The sequence below is a fragment of the Nelumbo lutea genome, chromosome 5 (assembly GCF_056320005.1).
Source record: "Nelumbo lutea isolate HS-2025 chromosome 5, American lotus-T2T, whole genome shotgun sequence".
Taxonomy (NCBI): domain Eukaryota; kingdom Viridiplantae; phylum Streptophyta; class Magnoliopsida; order Proteales; family Nelumbonaceae; genus Nelumbo; species Nelumbo lutea.
Window position 1 is genome coordinate 54,430,895 of NC_142688.1, and position 11,641 is coordinate 54,442,535.

General features: G+C 35.0%; 1 protein-coding gene across 3 annotated transcripts in view; it reads left to right on the forward strand.

Moving 5' to 3' along the window:
- LOC148852481 (putative magnesium transporter NIPA4) overlaps nt 1-11,075 on the forward strand; it is a 28,137-nt gene extending 17,062 nt beyond the window's left edge. For all 3 annotated transcript variants that reach the window (XR_016099073.1, XR_016099074.1, XM_088943927.1), the window contains 3 exons: nt 5,734-5,826; nt 10,387-10,492; nt 10,660-11,075. Coding sequence is in view for 1 of the 3 variants with exons in the window: in XM_088943927.1 (XP_088800053.1) it covers nt 5,734-5,826; nt 10,387-10,492; nt 10,660-10,751 (291 nt within the window). In the remaining 2 variants the exon portion in view is untranslated. The remainder of the gene's footprint in view (nt 1-5,733; nt 5,827-10,386; nt 10,493-10,659) is intronic.
- Nucleotides 11,076-11,641: the final 566 nt, after the last annotated feature.

Genomic DNA, 11,641 nt, shown 5'->3' on the forward strand with positions numbered 1-11,641 from the left:
CTACTTCCTTCCAACACCCTCTCTCCTTCCACTATCACCCTCTCTCTTGCATCAGAAACTACTGGATGGGAAACTGGGATATCTGTTACAGGCATAGCAAACAAGTCAGTACCTAAAACAGAATTGACACCCATACCTGAAAGAACGGGGGTAGGACTAGAATCACTGGAAATGACTTGCTGACAGTCGGCAAATGGTTTTAAAGCCGTTCCCCTTTTTGGACAGGGTTGTCAAGTAGACATGGTGAAAGAATCACTTCCTGACGACCTACCCACTTGGAAAGCCTTTCTCTGTGTTTTCGACACTGGAATACCCGCATCCATCCTCACGGCCGATTCTTGTCCCTCTCCACCAACATCCTGTAATTGTCAGACTTCTGCATAATCATTTTTTGCTTAGGGGGTGTGACCTCTACTAGTCTAGAAAGTACATAATATAAAAGAGTAAACTACGTTCTGCCAAAGGACTACCGACATGCATTAATTTTGGTGAAAGTAGAAGCCTCTAAAAGAGGAAGTTGAAGACCAAAGAACATGTGGTACGAAGTGGCAAGATGGTGGGATAGGACTCATGTAGCCACACCCAAATAATTGGGAGTAAGGCTGAGTTGAGTTGAGTACTAATTTCCATCATTATAGATAGGGATATCTGTTTTTTTTTTTTTTTCACAGAGAATGTACCTAGTTCATAATAGGTGAAATTGCTGCATCTTATCTAAAGAGAAGTGATTGTTCTCTGCATCTTTTCCATGCATATTTTATGACATTGCATGTCTTTTAAACTATTTAAAAGACAGTTTCTTTACTCTAATCAATTTGTGGCTTGTCAAAATTCATTAGGCGTATTGAGAGGGGGAACTAATGGACCAAATTGAGAAGTTGGATTTGAAAGAATCTCAAAAGGATTTTCTGGAGGATAAAGATGTCTTGGAGACAGAAATCGAGGTATAAGTGGGTCAAAGAAGGTGATGCTACCACAAAATTCTTTCATGCAGTGGCTAATGGAAAGCACATGAAGAAATTTGTGGCTAGTATGAAAGTAGATGGAGTTGTCATGAACAAGCAGGAGGATATCACCGGGATCATTGTGGATCACTTCAAGTCCATATATAGAAGGCCCTTGGCTGAAAAGCCTTTGGTGGAAGGTTTGAACTGGCCCAATTTGAGTAGGGAATCTAAAGAAGAACTGGAAAGGAAATTCGAGCTGAAGGAGATTAAAGAGGTTGTTTTTTCTATGGATAAGTTGAACGCCCCTGGGCTGGACAGTTTTATAGTGGCATTCTATCAAGACGGTTGGGATATATTGAAAGGAGAAATAATGGATACTTGAAATGGGCTTTTTAATAAGGGGATCATTAATCCAAGACTAAATGCTACCTTCTTAATTTTGGTTGCTAAAAAGCATGGAGCTAATCACCCTAAAGACTCCAGACCCATCAGATTGGTGCATAACATCATCTATAAAATCATTATGAAAGCCTAGTTGATTTCTTGTTGTGGATTAAGGTCCTTCCAACACCACACGTAATCAAGGAGTCTTTGTTCAAGGTTGGTAGATTATAGACCAAACCGAGGTTCAAAGTATTGGAAACTCAAGGTGTATTGGAAAGACAATTTTAAGAGACGTATCAAGATACTCTTTGGATACGCATGGATACAAGTGAAAAATCAAGATATGCATAAATATGCTAGGAAATTCAAATAGATCCTAAAGAAATATATTACCAACAATAATTACAAGTTTTATATGATTCTAAATAAGTCATTTAAATGTAAAAAACCATAACTTTATGATTTATATAAAGTGTAAGATGTTGGGACACAATTAGTAACCGTTGAAAAATGATGGAATAACTAAAATGTGAGAAGAACAAAAGAAAAACTAAAATGTGAATGTATATATATCAATTTTCAAATAACCAATATAATTTACTTTAGTATTTATTAGTATATAAAATTTAATAATCAATTCTAGCATTCTTTAATAAACACCCACTAAGAAAAGAGAATATTTACTTAAAAATAAAAATGCATATAATCATGACAAGCAAGTGGGTTCGGCTTGTTCGTGAACTTATGGCCGTTAAAATCTAGTGACCAAGGTTCAAGTCTTGCTATTGCCTAAAGTTTGTAGTTTTTATACTAACAAAATGAAATTAATGAGAGAGAGGATCATTAATTGATGAAATTAATGAGAGAATTTGAATTAGGCGCTAAAATTCAAATTCAAATTTAAAATTGTCTTGAGTTATTGGAGTAATTAACTAATTAATGAAAGAGAAGTTAGACTTATATATAGGAGTAATTAACCAAATTAATGACGGAGAATTCAGTATTAAATATAGATTAAAAAGGGGACCCAAAACGATCAAGTGTATCGGATTGTTTTGGGTCTGTGTCGATACAGACCCAAAAGAGCCCGATACAGGCCCGTATTTGTGCTATATATATGAAAAGAAACATCACAAATGATTTTCACACGTTCCGTGTATCGGGTTCTTGTTGGAATGATATGTATTGGCCAATATGGCCCGATACGTTGCGATATTTTGAACCTTGGACCAAACTTTTATAGCAAATGAATGTGTGATCTTTAAGCTAGAGAGAGACTTGTGATTTGGTGGATTGGTCTTTTCTAATGGAAGTTCTGAGGAGATGCGGGTTTGGGGATAGGTGGTGTAAATTGATTTCAGGATGTATTTACACATGTCATTACTCAGTGTGAATGGAACGGTGGAGGACTCGGGCAAGGTGATCTCTTATTTCCTTTCCTTTTTACACTCTTGGCAGATGTGTTCAATAGGTTAATCCTAAGAGCAAAGAGAAGACAGTTGATAATATGGTTGGGAAGTCAGGAGAGAACGTGTGGTAGTCACCTATTTACAGTAGACGATATTGTAGAGAACACTGATGTGGGCCCCACAGCAGTGGTCCCCACTGTGTTCGTAGGACAGCATGTGTAGTTATTTGTTTCAGTTATAGTAGTGTCAGTTTGGGTCAGTTTGTTAATTCAGTTATTTATTTACTTTATTTATCATGTATGTACTAAGGGCAGATCTGTCCTTTCCATTATGTACTGAACATAACCTATAAATGCTAAGAGAGTGGCGGCGGCAGATGTGTTAGAATCTGTCCCTCCTTTCAACTCCTTGTGTTCTCCTGTTTCTCTTCTCTTCCTTCTCCTTTCTCTCACTTTTCTTCTGCTTTTGTAAACCTAAAATCTATGAGGATTCAAGACTGATTATAGTCTTGATCTTCTACTGATATCATTCTTTTTTATGATGGGAATGATGTATTCTCAGTTAGGAACCTGAGGCCAGTTATACAACCTTTGAAGGAATTTCCAATCTCAAGGTCAATTTTGAAAAGAGTTGGTTAATTGGGGTGAATGTGGAGTAGCGGGAGGTAGAAGACTTTGCTATCATTGTAGGTTGTGAGGTATCTTCTTGGCCATTAAAATACTTGGAACTTCCTTTAAGTTCTAATTCAAGAGAGCATAGCTTTTGGGCCCTAGTTATATAAAGATTTTCTACAAAGTTGGCATTGTGGAAGAGCAATTACATTTACCTAGGAGGCAGAATCACCTATTCACCTTAATAAAGTCCACTCTAGCCAGCCTTCCATTTCCTCTTGATCTTCAAGATTCCTAGGAGGGTGGGAAAAGGGTTGGAAAATATAATAAGAGACTTTCTTTGGGAACTAGGGGGGATAAAAGGGATCATTTGGTAAATTGCAAGGTGGTCTACAAGAGTAGAAAACAAGGAGGCCCAGGAATAGGGAGCTTAGACGGGGAATTTGGCCTTGCTTGGGAAATGGTTATGGAGATTTCTGATGGATAGGGATAAGTTGTGGCATAAGGCAATTCTAAGCATTTACAGATAGATGGACAATGAGTGGGATGTTGGAGTGTTTGCCAGGGCAACTCAAGCTTCCAAGTTTCCTCTCTTGTACCAGGTATGTTGTTTGTTCTGGTAACCATGTAAAATTTTGGCAACATATTTTGGATAGGACAATCACCTTTGAAAGACCAATTTCCATTGTTGTATGCTCCATCTTCTTTCAAAGAGGAATTGGTGTTAAAATTCATCGCACCTTCAAAATGGCATTCTGGTTTTGATTGAGGTATAAGGGGCTCTGAACTTCCAAATGTACTTAGACTCCTTCAAATTCTTGGGAGGGGCGTTTTTGAATCCCTTGAACCTGACTCTAGGATTTGGACTCCATCCTCCTCTTGGTCTTGTGCGTCCTTCTGTGAGGTTCTCTCACACTCATCTGTAACCACTCATCCTTTCCCTGTGAAAGAGATTTGGTGTAGACCAATCCTTTTGAGAGTTGGGCATTCTGTTGGGAATCTTTCCATGAGAAAATTAACGCTTGTGACCTACAAAAAAGGGGACCTAAGATTTTACCTTTCTCCTTCTTGGTGCTTACTTTGCAAAGCTAATGGTGAGACATGCTATCACTTGTTAGTATCCTGTCATTTTGTTCCTTGCATTTGGAATTGGTTTCTATTTATTCGGTTACAGGTGGTCAAATCCTTCTAGTTTGTTAGATCTCTTTGCACTTTCTATTTTCAGGTGGCCAAGGAAGAGGGGGAGAATTTTGTGGAAATGTACTGGAGCAGCAACACTATGGATAGTTTGGGAGGAAAGGAACACTCAAATTTTCAAAGAAAAAGAAAGAGCTCAAGAAGCAATAATAGTGTATCACTATCAGAGTGGCTCATTGGGCCAAATCTTTAAAGAGCATCTCAATTGTTTTGGTAGAGAACATTATGAGAAAATGGAGAGAGGTGGTGGGCACTTCTACAAAAAAAGAATCTGACTTACAAATTCTGGACTCCCCCAAATGAAGATTTGATCAAGCTCAACTTTGATGGCAGTAGTAGGGGAAATCCAGGACCTTCAGGGATTGAATCCATTTTTAGGATGAGAGAGGGATTATGATGATTATTTTCAGCACCTATTAGAGTAGGAGATTCTTTAAGTGTGGAGGTCATGAATGTTATGGAAGGGGGTACAAAGAGCAAGAGTGATGAACATAAATAAGCTAATTATTGAGGGTGACTCTAAATTGGTGGTGGAGTGGTTGAAAAGTGGGGAGGCAACCCTATAGCAGTATAGAAATGAGATAAAAAGTTCCTATGACAGGCTAGAGAGATGGAAGTGAGACTTCAATGGGTTCAAGGGACAGCCAACAGCATGGCTGATGAACTAGCCAAGCAAGGGGTGGGGAGAGGGAGCAAATCTTTTGGGTACAATTGTAAAGGAAGTTGTATGGGGAGATAAAAACTTGTTATCTCTCCCACTAATGCTTGTAATACGTGTTTATTAATTTGCATTAATAAAATGCCAAGTTATTTATCAATAAAAGAAAGTTTTGGAGACCTAAAGGTACCTGAACTGGAAAATGAGGAAAATGGGCATTTTTTTATACTTTATCTGAAAATGCGCATCTCTACATATGGCTAAATTGCCACTATGAAGTTGGGCAGTTGTTTTATATGTTACTAAAACAAAACCTGTAAGACCATAAAGTGTTGAAGTGGCCATATTGTTAAATTTTCCATATTTCATTTATCAAAAAAAAAAATCCATATTTTGTTCAGCTCTGATATTCAAAACATGGTCAGGTGGAGTACTACTTTGAGTGCCTAATGCTGCTTTTTAGACATGTTGTATGCACATCTGTTTTCGGTGGTTGAATCCTCTAAATGGCCCTTATTTTATGGCAGGCCCTTGATACATTCAACACAGCAGTTGTATCACCTATTTACTACGTCATGTTTACGTCATTAACCATTTTGGCCAGCGTGATCATGTTTAAGGTAATTCTTTCTGCTAATTCACGTGCATCAGCATTCAATGCTACTTGCTTTGCTGTGATGTAATACTTCAAATGCTCAATGGATTAACTGAGTTTAATGGCAAATCTGCAAAACAATATAGTTTCTTCTGGTCTGCAACAGTTGCAAGAAATATGTAGTAACATAGCAGCAGATGGCATATGGTGCACTTATTTGTGGCAACTCATAACTTGATTGTTTCTGGTTGTAACTTTGGACTCCCCACCCAGTGTTTTTTCTCCCCCTGTCCCTCCTATTCACTCTCTATGTGGTGGATTTGCTTTACTTACATATATATATATATATACATAAAGAAAACACAAAACGTGACATTTTCAGCAACCTGTTGCTTAAAAGGCTAAAGCAGAATAACCAAACAATTCTATTTGAAAACAGGATTTAGCCAGACAATCATGATGCCTAGATACAGGGATATGACTCTGTATTTCCCAAAATTTTTGGTAATAGATTCAGGTATGGGTATCTTATATAATATGCTTATATCCAATGTTCAGTGAATCGGACCGGGCATAGAACCGGAGAAGGGAGAGGTTCATGGGTTAGAGGTCAAACTGGAGGTCGAACCATGATGACCTGGCATATACATAATTACATATATATACTACAGGTCATATGAATACTATATAATATATTTTACAACTTTTAATGTACTTAAATATGGTGGATGGATGGCAAGCTTCTTAATTTTTAAAACAAATGATTAGGGTTCAATCCTTTTAACTTACATTTTCTTTAAAATACATGCATAATAATGCAATATGTATAATAAATAGTCATTAAATATTATAAGAGGTTGATTAGTGGTAATTCTTGTTAAAAACATTTTAAAATTTCACTTATGTATGAACCCGAGCGGTTTCATGAAACCGGGACCAGTTCACCGGTTTTCAGCGTGTTTTGAACAAGTCCAATTATTGGGGTATGACTGAGTCAGGGTCTCGAGTCACGGTTCAACCTGTTCAACCGGCTGGTCCGGTCTGGTTTTCTAAACACTGCTTATATCATAATCTTTTGTTTATATCCAGTTTTTGAAGTTAATGCTATTCTTCAAGATTTATGTCTTGCAAAATTTAATTACATTTTTAATATGTGAAGATAGTTTTATAGTATAATTTGTTAAAATATTTGTTCAAAAAATTTGTTAAAATATGTGACTTTCCATATTTTTCAAGTGTTAATTCTATAGAGCATATCTATCTATGCTTATCTGGAATTGCATCTGATAAGTATTGGGTACAATTTGGTATGCTAGCTAGGCATGTTCAAGTATCTGGATTTCATAGCGGACAACTTTTCTCAAACTTAACAAACAATAGTCCACCATCCACAACTACCTTAAGATAGGACTATTGATGGACTGGGTTTGGGTTCGGTCCAACCCGAATTGAATTGGACCAAAACCTGGTTCATTGACAGCCCTACCTTAAAACATACTCCATATCTTCCAACTTTATTGGTCAAAATTTAGCACGTGCATAACATAGGACAAATAAGTTCCAGGAAATTGCAAATAGATCTATCTCACTTGCATTTAAAACACAACTCTAAAAAGTAAAAACACCCTGTATTGGGTAATGGCTTTTTTGTTAAAAAGGCCCCACATGCCTTCCAAGCTAGTATTCTTTAAAGACTGATAAAAAACTAATATTCTTTAAACATAACATCTGCTCACATATCGAACCTTGATTATTCAAACATGCATCACATACATGATACATTACAAAGTTGAGGCCAAACTCCAAACAAAATGAATTATACCTAAGGAAAAGAAAAGTACAGAATAATTTATGAAGTTCTGAGTTCTCAGTTTGGGCTCTTGTTCTTCAATCAGCTTAGGTGAAATTTTGGTATGTGGTTCATATTCTCTTTATTCAAATCATGACATTCAGAGAAGTTGTTCTTAAATTAAAAAGGATTGCTGCGTTTTTACTGTAGTCTTCATTTTTAGTGAAATTTGACAGAAAACTTTGGTAATATGGACAAAATAAAAAATGTAAAATTCTAATTCCACACCTAAATGGAAATTAAAATTTTACACAATTTTTTTTATCCATTGAACAGTCTGATGGTTCTCTGCAGTATGGCCACTAGGCTTTGTGTGCACCCTACTCTGCCCCACCCCCAATTATCCTGTAATGTGTAGCATGTAATATATATAAACAAATATCAGTCTGGTGGTTCAATTAGATATGGATTGGATGGTTCTGGGCAAGGATCAAAATTTCGATCATAGTTTTCAAGGCACCATGGCGAGGCAGGCACCTAGGTGACGGATTTTTTTAAGAACAAAACATGTATCCTAAGGTAGTTCCCTAGGTTCCATAACCATATTTCCATATTAATTATCCATAATTTTCATAAGAACAGTACAAACTTCATGTTAAAGTATAGAAAATCATCATATTCCAACATATTCATGAGAAGAGAAAGAAGAAAGAAAAGAAAATTAAAAAAATATAGGGGCTGAACCCCTATTTCTGTTATAAATTGTGTTGACTAGAAAACATTTTAAGTTCTCCTTATTGGTTCAGGTTTTGAACTCTTTTGAGTGTTCAATGCAACATTTAGCAATGCTTGTGTTGATTAAACTCTAACAAATAAGAAAATAATAAAAAGAAATTAATATATAAACACACAAAATGAATATTTTAGTTTAATAATGTCTATTTTATAATTATAATCACAAAAATTTAAGAATATAATTTTTTTTATAACACACAGTACAAAACTGTTTGGCGATTAGGCAAGGCAAGCCCCCGAGGGCACCTTGTCACTTAGGTGTCGCCTTGATAACTATGAGTTTGATATGATATGCTTCGTATCGGGTGTATCGTATTGTATCTTTTGGGTCCCGAAACACCTTTTGGGACCCCTCTTTTTTTTTTTTTTAATAAAAAAAAATATAAAAAACTATCTAAAAACCAATTTTTGAAAAACAAACTAAAAAAAATTTAAAAGCGCACTGTTTTTAGTATTGATCATGGATTAAGGTATCGATATTGGGCAATTTGGATATGGATATAGATACACTTTGGAAACACATGGATACGGACGAGAAATATGGTATATATATTTTAAGACTAAAATAGTCATAAATAGTATTTAAATGCATAAAAATGCATATATTAATGGTATATATGATGAAATATATTACAATTAATATACCGGGATGCGTAGATATCATAAATTTTATTTATAATGCATCAATCAAGAGTCCAAGACACTAAACATATTCACCTATTATATTTTAATTTTTATATCAATTATTGTTTTATTTTATTATTTTATCATTAAAAAATAAATAAATATTGAATTCTCAAATGCAAATTAAAATATCAATTAATAATTTATAAAAATATAATCTTAACTTAAAGTATATCAAAATTGTTAAAATTTCTAAGATATATCAGATTCAAATTCATAATTTTTAATTAATAAAATAATTATAGTATTATTAATATTTTTATTTATATAAATTATATTAAATAAAATTTCATTTTTGAAATAAATGTAGACTAGTGGATTTGATTGTTTCAATATAATATTATATTTTTTAATATTTTTTGTAAACAATGAATATGTTGTTATTACTTATTAATGTAAATTAAAATATTAATTAAACATTCGTAAAATTGTATAAAAATTTTTAGATGCATATCATGTGCAAAGTTATAAATTTTAAGTCTTAAAATAATAATTATTATTAGTATTTATTTGTATAAATTTCTTGATATTAAAAATCATCTTTTTATTAAATGTGGATTTGATAGATTATTTGATATTAGTATATAAAATACTATTTTTGAATATTATTGCTTTGAATAGTTAGAGTTAAATATAAACATGATATTTTTTAATTGCATGTAGACACAAAAGGTCATAAAATTTTATTTTATTTTTCATTTATTATTGCAAGACGAAGTGTGGTTTAAAATCATGGCGAAAGATTGACGTTCTTTAGGTGACCCGAGTTTGAGTCACCATATTCCATTTTTACAGATAATAGAGATCCGAGGTATTTACGTGTATCAATCCGTATTGGTTTGTATCGGCCGATACAATTTGTATCAGTTTGGTACAAATGATTTACAGGATACACTTCTATTTGTAGCATATCCTGTACCATTCATTTAAATATTAAACGTTTCCATTTCTTGTTTCTTTAATAGGTAAGTTAACACTCAAAAGACATTATTTAAATTTATCGCCTTGAAGGCAGGTTGGTTCTGTTTATTGGTTTGCACATATACAAGCCAAAAACCGATCTGACTGTTAAGGTTTTATTTTTTCTTGAACCGAAATTGATCATTAACATTTGAAAACCAACCAAACCGGTTTGTCGTATTGGTTTGATTCAGTTCATGAACAGCCCTAATATACCATTTTCAGTTTTTGGCATTATCATGTGTGTTTTCTGTCTAGTAAGCTAATTAATCTACACCAGCTGTTTAAATTTCGGTTTGGTTGGGAATAGGGCTAGAATTTACATTGTTGATGTTTGGTGTCTCTTATCTGGACTAGGATTGGGATCGGCAAAATCCGACACAGATCGTCACAGAAATGTGTGGGTTTGTGACAATCCTTTCTGGCACTTTTCTTCTTCACAAGACCAAGGACATGGCTGATGGTACGTTCTCCTATGCGTATTCCATAGATTCTTGATGACTAACTCCCAAATGATCTTGTGGGTCGATATATTCTTCTCTTTGACAGTAAAATCTTTGTATTTTTTTCCTATTTTGGATGAGTCTTTGGTAGCAAAACAAATAATAACAATTGATGGTCTTTGTACAGGTCTGCCCACTTCTACTTCCTTCCATCTTAAGCACACCGATGAGGATGGTTTTGATCCGGAAGGAATTCCTCTTAGACAGGAAGTCTTCTGATCACTGTGATGCATCATTTTTGTTCATCCATCAACATTCATATACTTTTCCGGGGGAGGGATCTCACTACCTTCAACCTGTATTTTATCATATACATTTGACCAACTACAGCATATTCTTTTGAATATGATCAAAAACTAGGCAGGGGAGTTTTTTTGGGATCGAAACCACATGATCGTGTTTAGCCATTGCGCGTTTCCCTGCCTGCCTTCCCTCTCTGTCCGCATGAGACACTTGAAATTGTAATCTTGAGCACATTGATTCTATATATAGTTGTGTATTTTAGATTCAATTTGGCAAGAAATCAAGGACCTTTTCACACCAGTCAGGAATGAGTTATGCCATTTGTGCAAACAATTTGATGATTCATATTCCTTTGGAAAAGGATTCACAAAATAAAGGAATTCGTGTAGAGGAATGGGAAGTGCATAATCATGGAAGTTGAGTCCTAAATTGCAGAGTCTACGACATTGAAAATACTATTGGGTATCCTCCTAACCAATTTTGACCTGAAAATTAAGTTCTTTAAATGGTTCCTGGTTTTGATCAGATTGCCTCTTCAGAGGATACATTCCGTATCCTGTTAGGTTCTTTACAAAATCCGTTACGAAAGGACCTCTTTTGTACAAGATCCAAATCCGGCTGATATGGTTCCCTCCACGAGATATATACATAACAAAATACAAAATTGTGTATACCTCTCCCGTCTCCTGAGCACAATTGCCGTTTGCCAATGAAATGATAATTTGGAGCCTTTGTTGTGTCTTCATCTGAATTTCAGGTCTCTCTCTCTCGTCATGGGGGTTACCCATCCCCCAACCTTGTTGACAGCAGGATTTGATCCCAAGTCTGCTGCTACAATCAACCAGAGAACTTACCACCTGAGCCAC